The sequence below is a fragment of the Mycetomoellerius zeteki genome, unplaced genomic scaffold (assembly GCF_001594055.1).
Source record: "Mycetomoellerius zeteki isolate Tzet28-1 unplaced genomic scaffold, Tzet1.0 scaffold252, whole genome shotgun sequence".
Taxonomy (NCBI): Eukaryota; Metazoa; Arthropoda; class Insecta; order Hymenoptera; family Formicidae; genus Mycetomoellerius; species Mycetomoellerius zeteki.
Genome location: NW_017257230.1, coordinates 275,518 through 299,769, shown reverse-complemented (window position 1 = coordinate 299,769; position 24,252 = coordinate 275,518). Strand labels below are relative to the sequence as shown.

The window sequence follows — 24,252 nt, the reverse complement described above, 5'->3', positions numbered from 1 at the left end:
TCAATGATTCATTTGTAACCATTTTTTCACAATCAAGTTGCATTTTCATCAAAATAACAGCGAGAACTTAGTTGCGCACCTAATAAAATATTAAAAAAATAAATTGCGTTTTGAGTCAAATAGATCCGAACAGATCAGCAGAGTTAATTTGTGTTAAACTTTAAGAACAATATATTGGTTTCTACATGTTTTACGGATTTTATGTGAGAGCAATTGGAGATTACAATGCATACAGTTGATTGTTTTTACTTGTCAGTCGTTATGCAATACTTGCTTTACTCGCACTAACAAAATATCCTCTCCACGCGGCCGCCTCCATGTGTTATCTGCAGTTCTGTCAACGCGCGCCAGGCCATCATGTAAGTTTGCGTTTAATATCTGCCTGTAAGCTTGCACATAAAACTGCTTTCTGTGTTTAATGTATTATATTCTGTGATTTTCGCATTTTTCGTATGTTTGTTCTCCTCTCATAATCAGACAAAAAGAATATAAATGTACCATATTACTTCTTTAGCACAACCTGAAATGAAATCACCATACAATGGAATCTCTCTCTCTCTCTCTCTCTCTCTCTCTCTCAAATTTAATTGTATGTTTAACGTTAAAAAGACTATATCACTATTTTGATTTTAACCCAGGTTGGTGCTCCCAAAATTATTAATTTTTAGATAAATTCATAATAACATTTACATTGTTGCATTAAAAGTTAGTACACGTACATTGTTCTAACATTGAATATGTCTATATCAGTATCTGCATTATAATTAAGTAATTTGTATTATATAATTTTATGTTTAACGTTATTATATAATTATATATTTATTATTTATGAAATATAATAATATATTACATTTAGCGACGCTTGTTACAAAAATTACTGTTTTAATTTGTTCGTTCTGTTAATAACATCTTGAATTATTTCGTATTAGTTTCATCATTCTTTGATTAATATTGTTTATTTATTCTCAAAATGCTCGCATAGGAAATGAAGGAAGCGTGCACGGTCAGTATATGTATTTTCTAAAAATTATGAAAAATATAATAATCACTTATTAATTATAATTGTTTAAAAGATATTGGTATTACATATCAAACACATAACCATTCCGATAAACTAATTGATGAATTTAAAGAATGCTAAAGTTTCTTTAAAACATTTCTTTCTTTTATAGTGCCTTGAAAGGGTTCTAGTGCAGGATCTTCATAATGATTTGACACCCTCGTTGAGCGAGATATTGAGAAACGTGCCACGCTGGCGTTTGATTCAAGTCGCTCTTCCTTATGTTCTCCATGCTACGGCTAGTCTCATGCACAATAGGTGAGCCACGCTTAAGTAGCATACAATCTCCAAACTACTTTCATAATTTTTCACGCAACAATTTGTCGCTGTTAATCTTTTAGGAAAGATTTTCAGACCCTCGGCACGATGGAAACGACTCTTCTTTACATTCTTCATTGGATACTTTTGGATTCAGCTGAAGAATGCGCGGAGAACGAGGCCGATCCATCAAATCCTTTTTTCTACTTGTTTCCGATACCTACTATGACGGTAAATTATTGAAATCTTGCTTTTATAAGTGATTTGTAATAGAACTTAAATTGCAAAAATGATACATCTCTCCTTTCTAGCTTTTCATCTATCTATTTGCACCTCTGTGCAATCATCTGAAGGACATTGACTTTAAGACAAATTTACGATTAGAGAACGGCCTAAAAATATGGTCCGCCATGTACGAATGCCGCCATCCAGACGCACCTTGTTTTACAGCGCATTGTCGTGCTAAACCCCGCATTTATTGGAGCCAATCCTTCAAATCCGTCAAGCATCATATGTTATCGGATGATGTTTTTGTTGGAGGAAGTGAGTCGTAGTTTGTGTCTCTTATGTGTCTCTTTTATTATAAATTATATAATAAGAGACCTGTTCTTTTTAACTAGACTTCTTGCACGGTTCAACTTTTCCCTTTTTTCTCCAACGTGAACAGAAAAGAAGGAAAGACGTACTGTGCAAAATTTAACTAAAAAGAACAGACCTAAGATATTTATTAATATTTAATAACGTTATTCATTGAATATTATATTTAATTTTTACTTTACTTTTAATTTATTTTGTTACTTTACTCTTTAATTGAATATTATTCAGATGTCGAAAGTCCACCTAGCCAATCGACTTCAGAGCAAAGCGCTCCACCGCCTTCGAAATCAGTTGACGAAGATGTAAGTTTACAATCCAATAAGATAAATGTTATCAAAATTCTATGATTGTAAACGAAAAGTAATTTTATAAATATAACAACAGCAACAGGGTACTTGGCTAGCGTCACCAAAAGACACGGTTTTTCCGGAAACGATTCCTGAAGAAAGCTCTGGTGCAGAAGATGAGCACGTGGTAAATTTATTATTGTCATCAACATTAATAAAAAATTATTCAACAAATAATATATATTTTATTTGCTAGGTAATATTCAGATTACCATCTTTGAGTGAATCGGAGAGAATGCTTGATGGGGTAAAAGAAGTTTCCACCATATTCGCAGTGAGTTACACGAGGTAATATTTTGAGATTAAGCGCAGAGCAAATAATATTTTTGTGGCTACCACAGGGCGAAGCCAGTATCTTTCACGTTGCGATGGGCAGGACAACCACCTCCTCGAGGTCTACGATAGAACAGTTCACGATAGAACAGGTCGCAGCAATTTCTGGATTAGACACGTGCAAACAGTATCATAGAAAAGCTACGAAAACCGGGTCAGTTAAGTTTCATAACTATAACATTCATTTGATCATCAAACTGAATTTATGATTATTAAAAATACACTTTTGTCTCTAAAAATGTCTTCCTGATTAGAGGTATGGACAAAGAGAAAGAGGAGAAAATTTCGAAAACAGAGAAAGAAACGCAGGAGACTTCGAAAACGCGCGGAAGTTTCTCAGTACAACGTCAATCTGCTGATGCAACCGAGCAGACTACAGGCTCTACAATCGTCGATTCAGACGTTCGTGCGGCAACCTTTTTAGATGTAGCTACTTTGAGATGTCTGTTCGTGCCTCAATGGCAGGAGGAAGGTGTTCACTGGGCTCTTCAATTTTTCTATTATCGGTTAGTGATTTCGTACAAATTAAAATCAACATTACTTTGTCAAAAATTAACACATGATATACTAATTGTTTTGATACAAAATATTAATATATAAAAATATAAAAATGATTTTGACAAATATAAAAGTATAGATGAAGACAATAAAATGACAGTAAATTCTTCTACGTTTATGTTTCTCTTTTTAGATACGCTATTAAAATAATTCCGATACATCTAAAAATAAAAATTTTTTTTACTGCAGTTTTACGTTGGAATGCAATTATTTAAACAAATATATAGTTCTTGATATACATCGTAGACTACGAAGAATCAACGAAGAAACCTCAGTGCAGCAGATGCCGCGTCGTCGGAGCAACTCCTTGCCTATTCCGAAAATCGAAGTCTCGATTTATCAGAGTCCTGAAAGTAAGAAAAAGGATGTAATGAAGGATTTCATAGAGGTGCCCGACACACGCGATGCCTCTTTGACAGCGAGTACGTATTCGTAATAATTTTTGCCAAGACAAGATCCTTTTTTTCTTCTGTGTAGACTTGGTCACATTTTCAGAATTATATACAAAGCCCAATCGAGCGAAAGCGAATCGAAACATACCAGACGCGCCAGCGAGAAGACAAAAAAGCGCATGAAGATGGCCGATCTCAAGGCCTTTGTAGAAACAAAACTTCTTTCGAAATCAGAGAAGGCACTTGAGAAAATTGGCCAGGAAGAACCCAAGATGTTGTTCGAGCAGGTAAATGATTGAATGTTCACGAAGAAAACGATTTTGTTAAAATATCTATAAAAATTTTATTTAAAATATGATCAAATCCATCCGTAAATTTATTAGTTTTTGTAATATTTTTTAACTATTAATCTTTTTAAATCCTAAAAGTTAAAAAATCTGTTGTTAAAATAGTATTCTAAGATTTATTTTAATACTAACTCTCTTAGGAACGTCATACAAGTCTTGATACTGGAGAAGATCATTTGACTAGACAAACTTCGACTAGTTCAAAGATTTTTGAAGCAAAAGACATCGATTACATGAAGCATCCTACAAATCTAATCAAAGGGAAAAGTATGCCAAGTTTAAGGTAGGTGCTGTTAGCTTTAATCGAAAAAGAAAACAATAGAGAGCTTCAATATTCAATACGTGATTTTTCTCTCTTTAACTTTAACTTTCAATCTACTTCATTCACACGTAAATACTCGCGTTTTATCGTTATTCTCTATCTTATATAATTTTCGTATTGTATTACTTCTTTAATTTACTACAAATAATACAGTTTTACATAATTTCGCGTTTTCAATTTTTAGTAAAAAGGGGATTATATAACGAATATTTTTACGAGTGAATATATTTTTATAGACTAGTTTAAGAAGTTACAATATTATATTTATATTTTATGTGATAACAATAATAGCCAAGAAGGACATAGTGCTTAGACTGTATGCAATAAAAGATAAACGTTTAGAGCAAGAATTTTTTACGGGTATAGAAGAGACTCCAATGTTGGATAATAAATAACATATATACTTATATATATATATATACATATATGTATAATATTTAACAAATTTTTCTTGCTATTTTTATAATCAAATAAATTTTTAATTCAAATATTTTTATTTTCGCAATTATATTATTAAAAACATAAAATTGAATACAAAATTTAAAAAAGTTTTGTCCAACATTGACAATCTTGTACAATGTTTTTGACCAAATCGGGCAGATATATATATATAATACTATATTTAGATTTAATTATAATTCCCCCAATTTATATAGTATAAATTTTTTAGAATTAAATGCAGTATAATATACATTTTTCTGTTAAAAATAGTAACGATGTATCTTGATTGAAGTAATTTATGCTACGTACTGGAACCTAGATGTAACGTAATTAGCCTGATGTATGGTTTAAGAATATAGAGCTCGTATTCTCCGACAATTAATTCAGCGCTTAAATAACGATAAGCATATCGTAATACTTGTGCGTAATGGTCTTTCTCTGTGTGTGTCTCTTTTCTCTCTCTCGTTCGCCCTTTCACCCCGAACTCGTGCTCAGCTGCTTGATTAACGAGCTGACCGCGGGAGGGTAAGTCATCAACGTCATTCGGAGGAACGTCCGTACTGCAGCTTCGGTTCACACGCTTTTTTTACGAGCTTTCTGCTTTCGGTAGGGCGCACTTTTATCCCTTAATAATTGAAATTTAGTCGTATCGGGTCATCGGCAAGAATCCACGAAGGCACATGAGGCACATCACTAAACCCGCTCCGTATATCACTGGCAAATCTTATCTAAGTAATTTTTTAGTAATCATTTCTGTGATAATTTTGATTAATTGATTCTTTGATGATAATTTGTATTTTGTTAATTCTATAAATAAAATTATTCCCTTTTTTATTTTCTCTCATTCCATCTTTTTGACATTTATATTTATATAGATAATAATTTTTTAATTCTTAAAATTTAATGACTTATGTATGATACTTCTATTTTAATTATATTACTTTATAACATTTAATAAATATATATTACATCATAATAAAAGTATATCATGCACTAATTGAAATCCATTATTAAAATTAATAAATTTCACCTTATTTGCTTTTATAATATATTTTGTATTCCAGCATAGTCCTAATAGATATAAATCAGATGATTTTACATTGTAGAAACATCCTAGTGTTTTACATATTTATGCATGTTGAACAATGAAATATTTATATCAGAAGTTGAATAACGTTGCCCTTTAATCTTTTAATAAAAAATTGTTACAAAGATATATATTTTTAGCTTCTCAATAAATAAATCTCGTCTCATTTGTTTTAAATAAATTGATATAACAATTTAAAATATGTGATATTTTAATATTAAAAAATTTTTCTTGAATATAACAAAAAATGGAAACAGTTAATTTTAATTTTTTAGAAATCTAATTAACTTTAATATTTATTCGAAACAAATTTTAATGTTTAATTTATTTTTCTATAACTATTTCTATTAACTAAATTTTTATAACTAAACTATAACTAAAATTTTCTTTTTTCTTTTATATATTTAAAATTCACGAAATATATTTTTTGTTGTAATTATGTAGTGCCTTTCAATTTGTAAGATTGAGATGATTGTATGGGCAACGTTGATACGAAAAGTTGTTAAAAATCATCGTGCATGTGTCGACGGAATAAAGACGAGACCGTAGTGCTTGACTAGGGCTCATATTGGCAAATGGCATGAGGATATTTGAAACAACACTGTCGAATTCGACTTCTGATCTATGCTGTTTTATAGGTACATCGGTGATACTCGCATCGAGAGAAAGCAGAGTCAGTTTTATAGTCAGTCTTACGCCGCTCCGAACCCTATTATCACCGTCACGGAACACACGCCAACTCCATCCCCCGATTACATGAAGCGTCAGGTAAAGAAACCTGCGATTTTCTGCAAAGTACGATCGCACGATAACACAAAATCAGAATAGTATCTTTAAATTTATTTCCTCTTTATCCCATTTGTATGCAAGATACAATTTAATTAATAGTATGATTGTTGTTAATTTTTCTTTAAGCATCTTATCTCCTCTTCAGGGATCTATCGACAGTCAATTGGATATCATCAGCGTTCAAGGTGGTCGTTTGTGTTCTGAGAGAAAACCGAGTCTCACGAGATCCCAAACGGATTCTAATATCACTTATATGAGCGACGAAATACCAGAAGCTCCGGGCTCTTCATGTTACATTACCAAAGAAGGTGATGTTGATCTTCAAGTCGTTTTGAAGGTAATTGTAAAATACATATAATATTGCATTTTTTCAATTCTGTATAAATAAAATATACACGCTTTTTATCATCTAGGCGATACATTTCGTTGCTTTGCGAGATAACACCTCCTGCACACCGCGAGTTTGCGAGATTATACTAAACTTGATAGAACTTTTAATGGACATGGGAGTGATGAAGCATTGCCTTCGAGATGAAGCCATCGGCAGTAATGCAGGCAAATTAAATTAATTAGAATAATTATATATTATTTAGAATGTAATAGTATTTTAAACAATTTTATAACTTTAAATAAATTATGTCTCTCCTATTCTTTCTTTAAAAAAATTTAACACTGGAAATGAATTACTTATTTGGAGTATTAAAAACACTGTTGTTTAGTATTAATATAAGTAATTTCAATACTCAAAAAATAAGTAATTAATCACTACCATTCGGTATTAAATTGAATTCCTATAAGAGTTTCAAAAACACAAGGATAAAATAAGAGAGTTATTATATAATTATGTTTATTTCGAAGTCAATCTTATTTCTGCTAGGATCTGGTACAGGAATCGACAATAAGTCGGAAACAGGAAAGAAACAGGATTCGCCAACAGAATTACATCAAGAACATGGGTACGATTCGAGTAAGAGCAAACCGACTGCTCACAATCTCCTCATGAATTGCGTGATCAGAGTATTGAGGCACTTAGGATGCCCACATGGTTGCTTGGACGGAGTACGCGGGCCTCAGGCTGATATTTGTCGCTCCCAAGGTCAAACTATCCTGACAAAACTGCATCGCGCGAGTTCCCATCAATTCTCGAGATTTTTACGAACGATGATACGAGAGCAACCGTTGGCGGAAATCTTGGACTTCTTTCACGCGTATGTCGGATACTGCGTCGATCCGAGTTCATTGCTATCGCCGCTTAGTGAGTAAATTAAATGCGAATTTCCATTAAACTCTATTATATTTACTCTCTAAAACTTTAGAATGAATCTCACTCTGAAAAATGAAATTTCACTTAAAGATTGAAAATTGAGCCACTCTTTTTCAAGACTGGCTTAATTTTTACTCTTTAATATGAGATTCCACTCCAAAGAATTTAAAGATTAACTTAGAGATCATTTTATCTTGTACAAAGAAAAATAGATTTTTTGTTATTAACATAAAAGAGACATGTTCTTTATCATTTTCTTAGATCAGAAGAGAATGTCGGGAAAATCGCCCGACGTGGCATCCCAAAGTGGGTATGCGACGAACTTCGGCGCCGGCATGATCAGTTCCGGAAGCGGCGGAAGTGGAGTCGGTACTTCGGGCGGAAGCGGCGCAAACGTCGCAACAGCAAGCGGCGTCGCGACGTCGTACAATACCGGCGGTTACGGGGCGCGCGGTATCGAAGGGCAGATCATGTCCTGCGTCTTCAAGGTCTTGGTGACGCGTCTCATCGGTTCCACGAAGCAGTTAAAGGCTCAAGAGAACATCAGCCTCTACTGTGATGTGCGACAGTTGATGACGTACGTCAAGGAGGCGCACGGTGGCATTTTCCGACGGGTCGCTCTAAGTGGAGTCCTGGATTCCGCTGATCGACCGAATAAACGATGTAACAGTAATATGCAGACAACACGTGTCATAAGGTTTGTGAATAAATACGAATATTCTAATCCAGGAACAATCACTTGATTTTTTTATGTAAACGATTACTTGAAATATCTTTACTTAATTAAAATCACTATTATTAACAATATTGTATTGCATATTATTAATTGTTTTATTAGTATTTGAGAACATTATGAATATGGATTTAATCACAATTTTCTAAAAAAATAAGTAAAAACCAAAGAAATATTATAAACGGAATAAGCAATATTATGACAGTATTTCTAACACATAAAGATTTTAATTCACATTACGCTTTCTATTGCAAATTTTTGTTGAAATTGTATATTTAAAAATTCGTAAAAAATAGTTATTAAAAAAGAAAGAAGATCTAAAAAAATACAATTTCACTTTACAACAATTTACGTTTTGCCACTAAGATGTAAAAACACTCCAGGTTATTTCCAGATTAATAATAATAGCTAATTATAAGAGATCTTGTTGGAAAATATTATCTGAGAAGTGAATAAATACTTTTTAAGAATTTTATCACGGGGTCCTTCTACATGTTTAATATTAATTTCACAGACATATTCATCAATCGGATTTAGAGGAACATGCAGATATCGGGGGAGACACGTGTTACACCGTTGATGATAGAGGCACACGAAAGTTCCTCTTTAAGAAAAGGAGCACATCGTCTACTTGCGCTGTAAATATTATAATGATAATAATCGCAAAATAATTACACTGTTGTCTGTCATTCTGTATAGTATTAAAAGGGTTAACTGGGTAGGCGGGATCGAATTTACAGAGTCTTCTCGAGACGGAATTAAGCGAGGAAAACGTAAAGATCAGTCAAAGCCCGTTGGGTAATCTGCGTAAAAAACATCACGTGTTGACACCCAGACAGAGCGAACGTAATTTAGGCATTCTAGGCGAGCCTTCTTTGGGACCGCGGAAATCGACGCGGTTAGCAGGAATTGCATGTATCATTTGCGGAGCACTGTGAGCCATTATATTAAATCGTTTCAATCGGTTTTAGTTAATTGGTTCCGGAAGGAGTACAGTCGGACCGATTCTACCGATAGCCATGAAAGTAGCGAGTCGCCTACAGAAGGTAGCTTTGTTAGGCAACCCAGCTTCCATTACGGCCATTATCGCAGCGCATCGCGAAGCGGTCGCGGGTAAGTAATCATCTACTTAAAACACTAATTCATTATTGCCTGCATAAATTATTCTATTATGTCAAGAAGTAAAGAATAAGACATTACGTATACATATTGAAATGCGAGCGATTTTTTCCTAGGGTTGGTATATCTCTGCAAAAGGCAAAACGTCGGATGGAGGATCAATTGAATAAAATCGGTTTTGGAAAAAACAAAAAGAAAGAAAGCATGGAAGAAACTCCCGGAAACTGTAAGAATTACTTATTGCTTGCATTTCAGAAATTAATTTTTTTTTTTTGTATGGGAAGTTGGAACTAATCAGTTGTCATTTTTAAATGCATATCGAAAATAAAAAAATGTATTTAACATATTTTTTATAAGAGAGGGATACCTTGCATATATCATTGCATGTAAATTATTTCGTTGCCAAAACCGCGAATTAATATTTATTTATCATCGAAGTATGCACATTTGTTTCCGATTAGATTTCAGTCGAAAAAATTCCATGGAACTCGGCGAGGTTTGTAGAGAATCGGAGTTCGTTGTACTGAAAGAGAGAAGATTAGTACCACGCTTCGCGGTATTTGAAGGAATGTTACGATTTTCCTTTCTTCTGGAGACCTGCCAACCAGGCTCAGTTCCCGATCCTCATCTAATGGCGTCGCTTCTAGATCTTGTAATGATTACCCTTGTATTTTCATACTTTATATTTTTTGTAAAGTGTAATAGAAACTAAATGTACTTAACCATACGATTACAGCCATACGCGCCGGTAGTATCTCGCGCCTGTTTGATACTAGAATGCGCGCATTTGGTGCATCAGTGCAACAAGGGCCACTGGCCCGCGTGGATGAAGCACAATTTCCCCATGTTTCGACCGTCTGTGCCGATAAACAATCGAAACGCCTCTACTGCACTTAGACGCGTTCATATACTGCAACGCACGGCGGGAAAATTATTTTATCAATGGGCGGAGGTATTTTTGAACAATAGACATTTCTTTTTCATTGAAAGAGTTTTTGATAAAAGTAAAATATAATACTGTAACTTTTTAAAACAGGCTATAGGAGCACGTTTGGAAGAGTTCTTAGCTGAGGATAAGCAAAACATGGAGCAAGTAACCAGCATAGTATCTGACGAGAGCAAACAGAGAGATTTGATTTTGGAAGATGAGGAAGAAGATTTTCTTGATGACGGTAATATCTGCTTAAAATATGAATTCAACAATCAGACAGAATGAATTAACATTTATTAACTTTCAGCTAGTATAAATAATTATGGATCTCAATGTCCCTTCGCGTTACGTCTCGTCGCTTGCGTTCTGCTGCTGGAAGTAACGGCGTTTCTTAGAGAGACTTATCAAACTTTGCCGAAGTCGAGTAAATTGTTAACGAAAGAACGTCCCCCGCCTTGGGAAAGAATGTACAGCCGAGAAGCGAATCGACGATGGAGCGTGGCTTTGTCATCCATGGGCCATTCACAGGCGTCCGCGCAGAGTCTTCAATCTATAGCTGGCGATCGCGAAGTTGTCGGTTAGTTTAGAACGATATGTAATTAATGGAGCGCGTAATTTGAAATAAAATCACCTTTTGTTTCGGAAACGGCCACGAAGTATTTGACAGGCAAAAATATAAATTTATTCCATAGCGGAGCGCAAAATCAGTTTTGTCCTCTACGAACCTGATAATGAATCTGAAGGAAGCAGCAAATCAAATGTTACAATTCAAGGTGAAGAAACCCAAAATATCGAGAAGGAGAAAGCAAAGAGGGTGCAGGCACCTCAAAGTAGACCGTTCCTCCTTCGTCGCAGTACTGCTACGACTGGCTCGTTTAAAAAGAGAAGCCTTAAACTTCGTCGCAATACCAAGGAGGGCAAGGATACGGAATGCGAGGCGTGTAAGTACTCGTAAAATATTAAAATAAATCGAGGCTAATGTGAATATTAATAACTCCCTATAAACATAATTAATTTTATCTATAAATTGTTCTCTCAAATTGTAGATTAATGTCGCTACGGAATTAATTTTATTAATATCGATAATTACATATGCGTTTTAATGAAATTATTTTCGATCTATAGATACGGTAAAACGCGCAGATTCGATTCAATCTAACAGTAAGAGGAAAGTAAGCTCCCTATCTGATAGAAGCGACACGTCTGAACCTGGTGTCGCTGGCGAAGTCAGTGGCGATGAATCGCCGGGCATTCTCAGCGACGATCAGCCACCGGAGAGTCCAAGCGATAGCAATGAAACTGACGAAACTAATAAGAATTTCCCGTGGATGAAGGTGCTCGTACAGGTTGCCAATTCCTTCAATTTTTATTGCTCCCATCAGAACTTCTGCCATCCTTTCTGTCATCGTCGACAAATGCGCGCTAGTAGTAGATTGATAAAATCAGTGAGAAAAATCTATGGAGAGGAATTTGGTATATTAAACGGTACGGGTTTATTCGACATTGACTCTGATAAAAAGGATGACAAGAAAGATAAACGCAGCCGCAAAGTGTCTGACCAAACTAGCACGCAGGTGTCACCCATTCGAAGGAAAGACAGCGTGGGACGCAAGTATAAGTAATTCAGATTTTTTAAATATGCTACTATGGATATTATTTGTTAATTAAATAAATATTTAACTTATTAAATATTAAATGAATATTTTGTGTAAAATTAATAGAATATTATTAATTCACTACATACTTTTATCGATATACAAATATATAATTGTAACAATCTGCAATCAGTATTTATAAATAATAATTATCTTTTTTTTAAATTTAACTTGATGCTAATTTAATAAATATTTTTACAGAATAGAAAAAAATCTGGATGGTTCTCAATCCGGTCGATTAACTCAAAGGGATTCCTCGAAGGATCTCGCAGAGCAAGACTCTGAAAGGGGCAAGGAATCCTTGAGAAGGACTACAACGAAATATGATATTGAACAAGATAGAGAGCCACCGCCGGTCTTGAAATACATAAAGACTCAAGTAAAGGACGCTTTTCATGCACCTTTGGCGACTTTAATCAAAGGGGCGGTCGTGATGACTGAAGATTTATTCGTGGAAGTATTACCTGTCGCCTGGGAGCTCTTATTAGAATCTAATCAAGAAGTCGCTGCATCAGCAGCGGCACTTTTTATAGTATCGGCCGTGCGAGCACCGAACCAGGCCAGTGATTTGATGCATAAAGGCCTTCAGCACAATAACACTAGTGTGCGCATCAACGCCATTTTGCGATTTCAAGTTCTGTGGAAATTACGATATCAAGTGTGGCCGCGGATGGAGGAGGCGGCTCATTTAACTTTCAAAGTACCTCCCCCAGGAATAGAATTTACTCTGCCTTCACCGAAGATCGGAATAGAATCCTTGCCGGTAGTGGATCCACCCTGGATGCCCCAGGTCAAAACAAAAATGGAGGAGGTCACGATCAACCAGGAACATCATGTGAGTGAATAAATATTAAGGAAGAATTAATGCAGTAGTGAGTGCACATTTTTTTTACACAGAATATTCGGTAAACCTTGACAAAAGGGAACCCAGCTCGGATGATCTTGACCTTGACATATGTTATCAAGGTCATGACCCTAAGTGATCTTTAGATGGTTTTAGCCCGCGGTGGTCCTTCGTTAAAAAGTTATCAAAAAAGTTATCCAAGTTAACAAAAAAAAAGTTTGAAAAATAACGTATTATTTCTGCTATACATGCAATATTAAATACTATTCTACATAAGTTTTGACTTTCAACACGAAGCGACTTTCACCCCCATTTACCAAGTATCTAAAAATTTAACTTATAGCTATAGATCTGAAAATAATTTTGTTTGGACGATGAAGAGAATTATGTAGACCATTCAAACTGGTTGCTGAACTATTAAAAATTTTTGCAGCATTGTCATCAACATTTAAACGTTATATATAATTATTTTGATGCGCAAAAAATGCTCAAAAAAATGAAATTATTTTCAGATCTAATTCTTTTAGATACTTTAGACACTGTAAATTAATAAACTATCTGTGTCGCTTCTTATTTAGAGATCTCTAGTGACCGCAACGAAAACGCGGAAGAAACAGCAGACCGAACTGATCACGAGGGCTCTTCAGGCACAGGACGACAAGAAACGGGAAGAAAGAGAAAATTTTCTCATTACGACGATACCAATTACCGTACAAGCCGCTTACGAGCCCAGTCCAGTAGGGGATGATCACGGTGATGAAGGTATACAACCCATTTTTTTCTGGATGTCCATTTTTTGCAATATTTTTTCTTTTTTTAATAAAGGTAACGTAGGAGATGAAGACGCAGCTGAGACTGTCCCAAGGAATACTCAAACTCATCATAGTCAATCAGCTCTCTCGTTGTTTCCTTCATCATTGTGTTCAGCGATCGTTCAAATTATTAATCTTCTGGATGATCCAGCAGTCTCCGAAGATGGAAATGCGGTGTACGAAGTGGCATATCAGGTATGAACAAAATAAATTTATGAGCTGTAATCTTACATGTTTTGTTATTTAATAATATTAATTTATTTTATATCAGGTAATCTGGAGTTGCTTGGTGGAAGATAGCGCGCTGTTTCTGCGATACGTGCTGGAACGTCTCACGAGAGAGAAGCAAGAGTTAATGTTCAAGGTTTTGAGACATCTTATCAGATTTGTGCCGAAGTTACCGCAACAGGCTGCGTTCGCGCTTTATAATTATATTATTGGATATGTTATGTTTTACGTGCGCACTCCACACGAGGAGGGCCAAAAATTGATTGGAACCGCATTGTCAATCCTGTGGATGGTAAAACATAAACCTGTTTTTAATTTTTACAAGTCTTTATTTACTTAGTTATTAAAATAAAATTAATAATAATGATTTTTTCTGATATCAGGTGGTGCACAGTGTACACGGCATTATGTTTAAAGATCTGAAGCAAATCCTGCGAAAGGAACAATGCGATGCATCAATCCTACTTACAGCGAATGTTCCGTCAGCGAAAAAAATCATCGTTCACGGCCCACAGGATCCTGATGCCGGAGAAATACCTTCGCAATTTCCGGTTCAAGAAGACACGCAATTTTGTCAGATACTTCGAGAGTCCTTGGACTTTTTTGGTATCGAAGAATCAAAGCATCACGAGTATTTCCTCGTGGATTACAAGACGCGTGAGCTTCTTATTTTATTTAGCGATCTTCATTGTGCAATAATATTCCATTCCGTTAATATTGCTAAAATTTTTCATTAACTTGCAGATCAAATACACAATCCATCATCATACGTTAGAGATTATTATTTTTTCAAGAGATCTCAATTCCCACAAATTGAACTCGTTCACATGAAGCAGGAAGATGCGTTCAATGCGTTGCAACGGCAAGAATTAATGCACAAATTTGTAGAAATAGGAAAGGTGCTGTTGACCTGGGCGATTCTGAAAAATGTTGATATGGTAGTGCAAAGAGTTGTGTTTCTTCACGAAGAGCTCATGAAGCTACCGTCGTTTCCGCGAAAAGCGTTAGAAGCTGATTTGGATCTGTACAAAGGTGGTGAAATTGGGAGAGTATGTATTTAAATCTCTTATATACACTTAAACCTTTTCGATCTAGTGATTTATATTAAAACGTTTAAATTGTTTGAAATAAAATATATTATATTTTATAAATAAATTTTCTTCGATAAATTCTCTTCAACTTTAGGAACTTCTTGGATTGGACGTGATGCATAAATTTATGTGGGTTAGATTGATCGCACGCATGTTTGAGGCCATGGCCGGCAATTTTGCATATTCCGGTGATATTCATCTCTTTCTAAACGTTCTGAATGGCGCCGTGATTATTCACAGCGAGGATTCTTGCATTCTACGCTACGTCGTGGCGACCTACATAAACGCTGCGCATAATTTCAAAAATATTTTCTCCACGAACGGTTACTTGCTAATCATGCCGACCTTACTGCAACTATACTCGACGCATCAGACGAATAAACTCGTGACGACCACTGTCGAATACGCTGTCAAACAATTTTATCTCATGAACCGTAAACCCTTCATTCTACAGATGTTTGGCAGTGTTTCTACAATATTGGACACGGATATGAAAAGTGTCCATGGCGAGGCTCATAAGGTTTGTTTTATTGATAAATAAAAAAACATATAAATATTTCTGGAAAATATTGATCGTGATTTTATTAAGGTTCCATCTACGTGCTTGTTTAACTTATTAATGAGTTTGGAAACTCCATCGCCGGATCCACTTAATATAGGAGAATTAGTGAAGGAGGAGAAGCCTTTGAAAGCGATAGATTTTTGTTATCATGACGAAAACGAAATGGTCGACGTGCTTGACTGTATATCTCTCTGTGTGATGGTGATAGCTTATGCACCTGACTCGATTAGAGGCCAACAAATGCTGGTAAGGTGTTCGACATAATATTGTTAATTACATTAATTTCTATTTTATCAAGAGTGTAACATACATTATATTTTTTATAGACAATATTGGAAGCGATATTGCCGTGCTACGTTCGGCAAATCCAATTACCCACGTACAATAAGGAAGGCAAAACAGAAAAGGAGATAATAAATCAATTAGCGATTGCAGTTAGAACATTAGTCAACAATTCTGAAGCGTTGACAAAGTACGAATTAAATTCGTCACTTGCTTCTCTTACAATGTTCGCTTCTTTTCAAAATGCAACTTAATACAAAATTAATACTTCATTAATTCTCACAGATATTACAATGGCCCGCAAAAATTGAGTCCTGAACATAAAGGTTCTAGTCAAAGAAATTACGGTAAAGGCCCGTATTCACCTGGTTTTGATTTCGAAGAAGACACTCACACGAAATATATAGAACATTCGAAAACTCGAAATTTTTATGATCGAGACGAAGATTTTCATAAAAACGAGTTCAGGAGACCGCGCGATACTTTATTAAATATGGTTGGGGATTTTGTGACTCGTTGTTCTGTTCGTTTAATAGAGCTTAATAAGAAGTCACAGGATGGAAAAACTATCGAATTGCTGGATTCAAAGTGTCATGTGGTAAATCAACGATTATCTTCGTGATATACACTTGCAACATTTAATTTATCTGTAGGAAATAAATTTAATTTTAATAAAATATTATATTAGCAATACTTTATTAAATCTCCTTATTTTTATAAAACATAATATTTTGTATTTTTATTTTTTATATAATTATATATTTGCTATTACAAAAAATTTGTGTAAAAAATTTAAAGCAAAAATAATTTTTACTATTTAGCGCCTAGCGGATATCGCTCATAGTCTTCTGAAAATTTCTCCATACGATCCGATCACTATGGCTTGCCGCGGTCTCAAGCGATATATGAACGATATTCTTCCTTCAACCGAATGGGCAGCCGATGAAATGAGACCAGCATTAACGCTAATTCTCAGAAGATTGGATAAAACCTTCAGTAAAATACACAAGAAACCATCGATTAGAAGAAATACCGATTGGGCTGCTGCAAGTGATCTTTTGAAAGGGGTTTATGAAACTCTGTCGAAATGTCCGTATATCGCGCACTTTCAGTATTTGAAGACGTTGTTAAATACATGTCAGGTAGATGTTAGAATTATTTCACCTATACAGAAAAAACGATTTTCCTGAAATACTTAAAAATTTAACTATATACACAAGAAATCTGAAAATAACTTTGTTGGATCATCAAAATAATTATGTAGAATTTCTCAAGCTGACTAGAATGTCAAAATTTTTTGTAGCATTGCTTAATTAATATTAATATAGCATTGCTTAAATTAATAATTATTTGCATAATTTAACAAAATTATTTTCAAATTTATATCTAGCTAAATTTTTAGATGTTTTAATAAAACCGTTTGTACCATGTATTATTCAAATCTGCTTTAATTTAATTAAATTTCAATTTTAATTGATCGTTAATCTTTTCAGGCTTTAATTGTCGGAGACAATCTATCTGAAGATTTAACTTCAGCTTCCACAGCTGCTTTAATGAGTAAGCTGCCTGCTCCACTTCCACCTCCGCATTTTTGTTCGACGGTGTTACGTCTGATTGCTCTACACGTGATATCCTTTGGCGAGGGGTACTCCTTGGAAAATGTTCTCGGTGGTCAGAACATGTTCGCTACTCAAACTCGCACGGAAAATGCGCTATTAAATTTGTTGATACCATTGTTTCTCCGCGTGGGAACTGGGAGAAAAGGTAGCATTGCAACATGCGGAAAGGCGACATTACGAATATATAATGTTATTTTGAATTGATGTCTTCAGATGTACCAAAATTGAAACAATCGGACATCTCATTCGCTTTAACGACCGTATTAAACGCACTTTGGCCGCCGGGTGCAAAACCGATCCCATTGACGATGCAAAGACCACCGACGGATACAAGGACTGGTAGTATAACGTTCACCTCAAGAGACCCGAAGGCTCTAATGAAAACATCGTTAACATTATACCAAGTTGCTTTCCTGGGTAAGATTTACATGAAGAAAGTAAATTTTTTTTTAAAGGAAATAAATTGTTTTATGTGATTTCTATAAAATTATTGTTATGTAAAATATATTTGTTGATATAAACAATTCATATCTAATACTCGAGTGTTTGATTTCAGCGCTTAAAATAATGACGATATGTTTCGAAACCGAGCTGAGAACGGAATGGCGGATAATTCTACGTGCGATGCGTCTTCTGAATAAGCGCAATGAAGCTTCCACATATCTCTGGAATTTCATAGAATTTATTGTGACACACCGTACAGCTTTATACATTCAAATGCTTCCATTCATTGTTTATAAGATCGGACAAGCACCGATATCCGAGCACGAACGAAATATGCACACCATCATACGCGAGAAGATTAATGGAAGCAGTACCACTGTACCAAAATCACGAGGCGCGCTCCTCATGGACCTCATTCACGAGTTAAAGAATCTAAAACAGGAAATTGAGAATCGAAAATGCGGTTAGTATTTTATCGACGTTGAAAAACTCAACAATCACATTCGCGAGCTTCAGTATAAATATTTTTTCCATGTCTTTCATATTCATCTTTATCGTACTTACTCCAATTATTTTATAGCAGATTCAAACACGTATTAGTTTTAATTATTAAAATATTCATATTAAAATTTAAATTAACTAACAATCTTTCCAATCAAATGTTTTGTAATTTCTACATACAGATGAGATGCAACCGGAACCTAAGAGAAGCGTGGTGGATATGCATTCGATAATCGAAGGTCAGCCGCGTACCCAGAGACCATCTCTGTTGATGGATCTTCTGACTGGTGACTTAGGATCGAGAGCTCACATAAATCGCACGCCTGCTGAAACACCAGTGTCTCATTCCACAGCAGTTCAATCGCAGTCTCATTCGACTCAATCCAATACGAGTAGTACTGTTAAAACAATGCATCCCACTCAAGTAACAGCACCGCCGAACGGCACTCGCATTGGTGGTACAACAACTTGATTCTTTTGTTCTTTTTATCGTAAAAAGCAATTATCATAATATCCAAAATATCATAATAGATATTACGGGAAACGTACAATCAAATTTTAAAAAATACATATACGTCAATAAATATAATACATTATTGCCGCTATTCTCTTGGTTTTTTCATGTATCTTTTCTACAATCCTAACAACATTTCGCAATTGCAGGATCCGTATCGAGCACCAGCGGTGGATCTACCTTGCGTGAAGCAAGTGACACAGTTGTCGAGGAAACTTGTGCCGAGCAGCCACCGTCAACGACAGGTATTCCATCACTTTCGAGAACCCTATAAAGAAGGTCCCAAATTGTCGATTACTATCGATGCGACTGCAAGCCTCTCGCATATATACGTTTCATTATTGTCGTACGTGCAGTCAGTACGAAGAGTCGCTGACCACTACCACAGTTGGATCGAGCCATTGTCTATAGACCACTGCCAACAGTCTCTATCTCTCTCTTTATCTTTTTCTCTATCACTTTCTTTCTTAGCAGCGATGAGTCTCTTCCTTTACATTCGTGGTTTCTCACGCGGTTCTTGCATAATAACGCAATTGTCTTCACTTTATTTTCCCCTTTACAGCGAGGCTTGCAACTTGAAGAGTTTAGTCGTTCGCCTTTCGTTTTAGGACGAAAATTCTCGTCTCGGATGATAGCAATGCCGTCCTCATCATCGAGAAAAGATTCCCCAATTAATCGTATATCATTTAAGGCGTCGTTTTAAGGCATAAGTTGTTTACGCCTCTCTCTCTCTCTCTCTCTCTCTCTCTCTCTCTCTCTCTCTCTCTCTCTCCCCCTTTCTTTCACTTTCTTTCTCTCTCTGGTCGTATTATTGACACATTGATCATTACGTTACTTCCATTGCTAGCTAGGGAACGGAGGTAAGCGGACCGATTCTACAACTCAATCAATTCTAACACGATCTATAATATATATCCTGCTGGTGTGTGCCCCTCTCACGCTTAACACTTTTTTTGTAATTTTGATCATATCGATCGCTCGTCCTGTTTCTTGCGTCGCCTACCTCGGTCTTCGTCCACTTCTTGTTGCCTCCTTAGTCCATTTTTACCGTGAAACGAGATTGATTAAATAATGATTTAGACAAATTATAATGTAATTAAAATATAACAATTAAGCATCAAATCGTAAAAATTGTATAAAAATATTATTGCACGATAATATAAAGAGTTCTTAAAAAATTGTAGAGCACGCAATCTTATTTCGCGGTATTTTCTTTTAGAACACTGATATTCTATTATCGTCTCCTGTCATCACGTTTTATACGCAAACTCATAAGGAACTTATTATATAGCAGTATTTAGACAATGGTAATGTCCAACAGTTGGTACCCTATTAATCGTTGAGTAGTCACTCTCTATTACGTAGTTGCTTCGATGTTCTGTCGCTTTCTTCCTTTACTCGGCAGCACGAAACTAACTGTCATTAATTGTTTTCACAGTTAACACGACGGCAACATCTATCGGTATCGACAATTCCATATCGACACACTCAATTCCAACAGCTTTCTTAGTCCAAAGGACACATTCAACATTGATTTCAATAAATTCTTCAGATATCACGAAAATCTTTCATTTTGAAATATTTTATTAGTGCTTGCTCTGGCATTCTTTATAATACAAAGTATCAATTAATATACTTTTTCTAATCGAAGCAACATCGTATAGGTGTTTACAGCAATTCATGTAACTAATCGCGCGTATGTTAATATTGTAATATTTTGTCTAATTGGAATTTTCATTACGCCACCATCTACCATTTTTATCAAGTAAAATTGTGATTATAAGATCATGAGATCAGGATGCAATATCATTTCATTACTCATATAATTTGAAAATGCATCGAGAAACACAATTTTATATGAAATTTCATGAATCGCTCATAAGCTATAAATTCAGGTGACTTTATTTTCAGCAAAATCATTAAGGCATTACACTTTATCGTATCAATTACACTTAACCAATATTCCCAAGACTCAGGTTCGAAGTGTGCAACATTGACACGATGTACGATCGTGAACAACGTATCAACGATGATTACTATCGTGGTCTGTCTTACTTGTTATCCCTCCCCTCATATTAGACGTTCGATGTGGCATGTTTCAGATAGATTCCAATCATCTTCTACTAGCGATGAACGTAACCATGTTAAGCTTCATTCTATCTTACCTCACCAAAAGGCGCCAAAGCTGCGCTTTGTCTCTTCCGTAGAGTTTAGAAACTCATCAGGTAAATCCCTGTCCCCGCTTTAGCTTATACATGATATACATATTGATTAACATGTCCCTCGAAAGACTTCATCTCCTTCTCCCAACTTGATATAATATCTGAATATTACTGCAAAAATTAATCTATTGAAGAAATTTACAGAGATTTATTCTAGAAGACTGAACTTTTCTTTAGTCTTCATTCTCAAAAATTGAAAGCTTTGATCAAATTAATCGATCAAAAATTTGACTTTGAAAATACTTGGAATTACAATTTTATTAATTCATCTGCAGTAATACCGACATGTCACACAAATATAAACTATTTTTCATTAATAACATGACATTATCGTGTTCTTCTTAAACGGATAGCTTTAAACAAAAATCCAAGAAAAATGCACACACACACATACACACACACACACACAAGATCGTAGAAAATATTTCTTTCGTTTGTTACATCTATTTTAGTTACATCGGTTATTCATTTTTGTATGTTATACAACAATCATTCTTCATCAATACATTAAATTTGAGAAATTACTTAGAAATTAAATTACTTAGATTAAAATTCATAGTTTAGATTTTGCAGATTTAGTTGAGCTTTTGCATGAAGTAAAACCCATAACGTAAATTTGATAAAGTTTTGATTAAACTTTATAAGTTATGCTTTTAATTAGTTTATTAAAGTAAGACGAAAGCTAATTATGCATTGCATTAGGTTTTATTTATTAATTAACCGAAACAACATTGCCATTATTTACATCATTAACATTTTTGCCAAAAAATAGAACTTATATTTCTAGAATGAATAGAATAATTTAAGAATATAGAAGCATTCAAATATTACGTTTAACACATAATGTAATGACTGCTTTGTTCTATTTCTATTTCTATTTCTAGTTCTGTTTCTATTTCTTTTTTATATTTAATTAATTCTATCAATTTGCAAGAAATTTCTTGTGTAACTCTGACATAACATTTTTCCCTCTGGTATCTAATGCGCGGACATGTAACATGTGCATATGTAATCACAATATTCTCACATTGTCACTTTCGAAGCGACATTAAAATAATTTGTTTTGTTCGCAAATACAATCTTGCTTGCATGTAACTGACACTGTAACATTTTCTATAAAAATATTAATTCCGACTTTTAACGTGCAATACCGTATTCTACACGTATAATAAAATCTCTCCATCATTATATGTCAATCTATATAAAACATTCTCTGTACAGTAATCATTTTTAATCAATGTCTGATCTTTTTATATTCATCCGTGTTTTTATGGGCATGGACACAACATTTCAATTTCTCAAATACAGGCACATTCTCTCTAAATATCAAAGTTGAAATATTTTGTTTCAGAATCAATAATCGATCTAAATGTCACTCGATTCCATAAAAAATACACCCCTAATTTATTTTATATAATGTATAATCTCTGTCAAGAGTCACACGTCTAAGAATGTTCAAAAATTATAAAATAGAATATATTTATAATCCTAAAAACTTACTTTGTACTAGAGATGTACATAGTGCCATGTTACATCAAGCACAGGACGCGATTGTAAAATATTTCCTACGCACTTCAAAAACAATCTTGAATCATACACTTCAAAAAAGAGGAGCATGAGTAGATGAATCGTAGAGTAGAATTCGTGAATAAGACGGTAGACGCGACATGTGTGATCGTCGACTGTCCCGCCAGGGGAGACGGTGACGGGCCAGCTAAGTCCAAGCAGTCCAGCCGAAGACAGTTCCGGAGAATTACGTACCGACAAGCCTCGCTTACAACGTTCTATGGGCCAAAGCAAGAAGACCTTCCGCTTAAGAAAAAGTCGAAAGAGTCACATTGAGGTGATAACATTTACATAAGTTTCTTTCAGTGTTCCCGGTCTCAAGTTTCCAATCATTATTGAGTTATAAAATTTTTTAGTTTTACATACAGCTTCTCGATAGTTTTATCATCGTAATTTTACTTTTGATTATAATTTAATTGATTGTTTAGTACGTTAAACTCTACTTTACTGACATAGAATATTATCTTCCAGACGATGCAGACAAAGTTGGAGCAATTGGATGCAGCCCTCGTGCAACAACCAACTAGTCAAATGTCGAAAACGACAGGACAGACATCATCAGCGGTGGATCCGCCTCTATCTAACATCCCATCTAATTCCTCATCCATTCGTTCCAGACGAAGTCAGTCTATTCGCAAATCGGACGGAGAAAAAAACTCCAACGTGCCTGCGGACCAGCAGCATTTCCATGGAGCGGCCCATCAACACCATCATTGTCACTACTTTCATCACCACGTGCATCCTCAGATGTCAGACGTGTCCTGGGATGAAGACACATCTAGTACATCTGGATATCGTGAGTCATATAGTATGCAGATCGTATCACTGGACGGTACTAATGCTCGTCCAGGTCAGGCTCCGCCTTTGGCCTCACCAGATCTAAATGACATGCCATCTACGAGCAGCACGACTACCAATTACATAGCTTTCGACGGCAGTTCTCCAGATTGCTCGATGAATGGCAGCGGAGGCGAGAAAACCGCTCTGTTAACTTCAAGTCAGAGAACGACTTCTCAGCATTCTTTATTGATGGTCTTTCCAAATCAGGACGAAGATACATTAATATAAATCACAATATTCATTGATACTTGATTGAGACTGATAATTTCATACAACCAGAAACAAAAATTTTAAGATAATTGGTAATTCAAAATAATATTTAAATATCGAGAATGATATGTGAAAGATTATAAGATCATTGAACTTATTTAATTCTTAAATCTTCCGTGATTAATGAAAACCTTATGTATCTCATTGTAATTTAGCACAAAAATGTTTTTTATACTTTAATACAATTTATTTGTTTTATTGCAAATCGAGAAAGTGAAGCTATA

The 24,252-nt window shown here is 34.9% G+C and overlaps 1 protein-coding gene across 1 annotated transcript in view; it reads left to right on the top strand.

Moving 5' to 3' along the window:
• The window catches only part of unc80 (unc80, NALCN channel complex subunit), a 26,549-nt gene extending 2,513 nt beyond the window's left edge, over positions 1 to 24,036 (top strand). The window contains exons 4-51 of the mRNA XM_018449957.1: positions 333 to 359; positions 983 to 1,003; positions 1,173 to 1,318; positions 1,402 to 1,549; positions 1,630 to 1,861; positions 2,144 to 2,217; positions 2,300 to 2,389; positions 2,459 to 2,536; positions 2,604 to 2,749; positions 2,850 to 3,101; positions 3,400 to 3,575; positions 3,663 to 3,832; positions 4,033 to 4,175; positions 5,151 to 5,180; positions 6,381 to 6,510; positions 6,677 to 6,868; positions 6,945 to 7,086; positions 7,409 to 7,786; positions 8,057 to 8,492; positions 9,043 to 9,166; positions 9,251 to 9,426; positions 9,468 to 9,641; positions 9,764 to 9,873; positions 10,109 to 10,299; positions 10,384 to 10,599; positions 10,684 to 10,819; positions 10,886 to 11,155; positions 11,271 to 11,519; positions 11,704 to 12,196; positions 12,435 to 13,068; positions 13,656 to 13,839; positions 13,903 to 14,084; positions 14,161 to 14,409; positions 14,501 to 14,774; positions 14,862 to 15,166; positions 15,303 to 15,728; positions 15,798 to 16,016; positions 16,097 to 16,242; positions 16,338 to 16,650; positions 16,874 to 17,194; positions 17,546 to 17,816; positions 17,885 to 18,088; positions 18,228 to 18,578; positions 18,799 to 19,074; positions 19,280 to 19,375; positions 21,233 to 21,355; positions 23,047 to 23,195; positions 23,390 to 24,036. Of these exons, the coding sequence (XP_018305459.1) occupies positions 333 to 359; positions 983 to 1,003; positions 1,173 to 1,318; positions 1,402 to 1,549; positions 1,630 to 1,861; positions 2,144 to 2,217; positions 2,300 to 2,389; positions 2,459 to 2,536; positions 2,604 to 2,749; positions 2,850 to 3,101; positions 3,400 to 3,575; positions 3,663 to 3,832; positions 4,033 to 4,175; positions 5,151 to 5,180; positions 6,381 to 6,510; positions 6,677 to 6,868; positions 6,945 to 7,086; positions 7,409 to 7,786; positions 8,057 to 8,492; positions 9,043 to 9,166; positions 9,251 to 9,426; positions 9,468 to 9,641; positions 9,764 to 9,873; positions 10,109 to 10,299; positions 10,384 to 10,599; positions 10,684 to 10,819; positions 10,886 to 11,155; positions 11,271 to 11,519; positions 11,704 to 12,196; positions 12,435 to 13,068; positions 13,656 to 13,839; positions 13,903 to 14,084; positions 14,161 to 14,409; positions 14,501 to 14,774; positions 14,862 to 15,166; positions 15,303 to 15,728; positions 15,798 to 16,016; positions 16,097 to 16,242; positions 16,338 to 16,650; positions 16,874 to 17,194; positions 17,546 to 17,816; positions 17,885 to 18,088; positions 18,228 to 18,578; positions 18,799 to 19,074; positions 19,280 to 19,375; positions 21,233 to 21,355; positions 23,047 to 23,195; positions 23,390 to 23,986 (10,470 nt within the window). The 3' untranslated portion in view covers positions 23,987 to 24,036. The remainder of the gene's footprint in view (positions 1 to 332; positions 360 to 982; positions 1,004 to 1,172; positions 1,319 to 1,401; positions 1,550 to 1,629; positions 1,862 to 2,143; positions 2,218 to 2,299; positions 2,390 to 2,458; positions 2,537 to 2,603; positions 2,750 to 2,849; positions 3,102 to 3,399; positions 3,576 to 3,662; positions 3,833 to 4,032; positions 4,176 to 5,150; positions 5,181 to 6,380; positions 6,511 to 6,676; positions 6,869 to 6,944; positions 7,087 to 7,408; positions 7,787 to 8,056; positions 8,493 to 9,042; positions 9,167 to 9,250; positions 9,427 to 9,467; positions 9,642 to 9,763; positions 9,874 to 10,108; positions 10,300 to 10,383; positions 10,600 to 10,683; positions 10,820 to 10,885; positions 11,156 to 11,270; positions 11,520 to 11,703; positions 12,197 to 12,434; positions 13,069 to 13,655; positions 13,840 to 13,902; positions 14,085 to 14,160; positions 14,410 to 14,500; positions 14,775 to 14,861; positions 15,167 to 15,302; positions 15,729 to 15,797; positions 16,017 to 16,096; positions 16,243 to 16,337; positions 16,651 to 16,873; positions 17,195 to 17,545; positions 17,817 to 17,884; positions 18,089 to 18,227; positions 18,579 to 18,798; positions 19,075 to 19,279; positions 19,376 to 21,232; positions 21,356 to 23,046; positions 23,196 to 23,389) is intronic.
• The last annotated feature ends 216 nt before the right edge of the window (positions 24,037 to 24,252 follow it).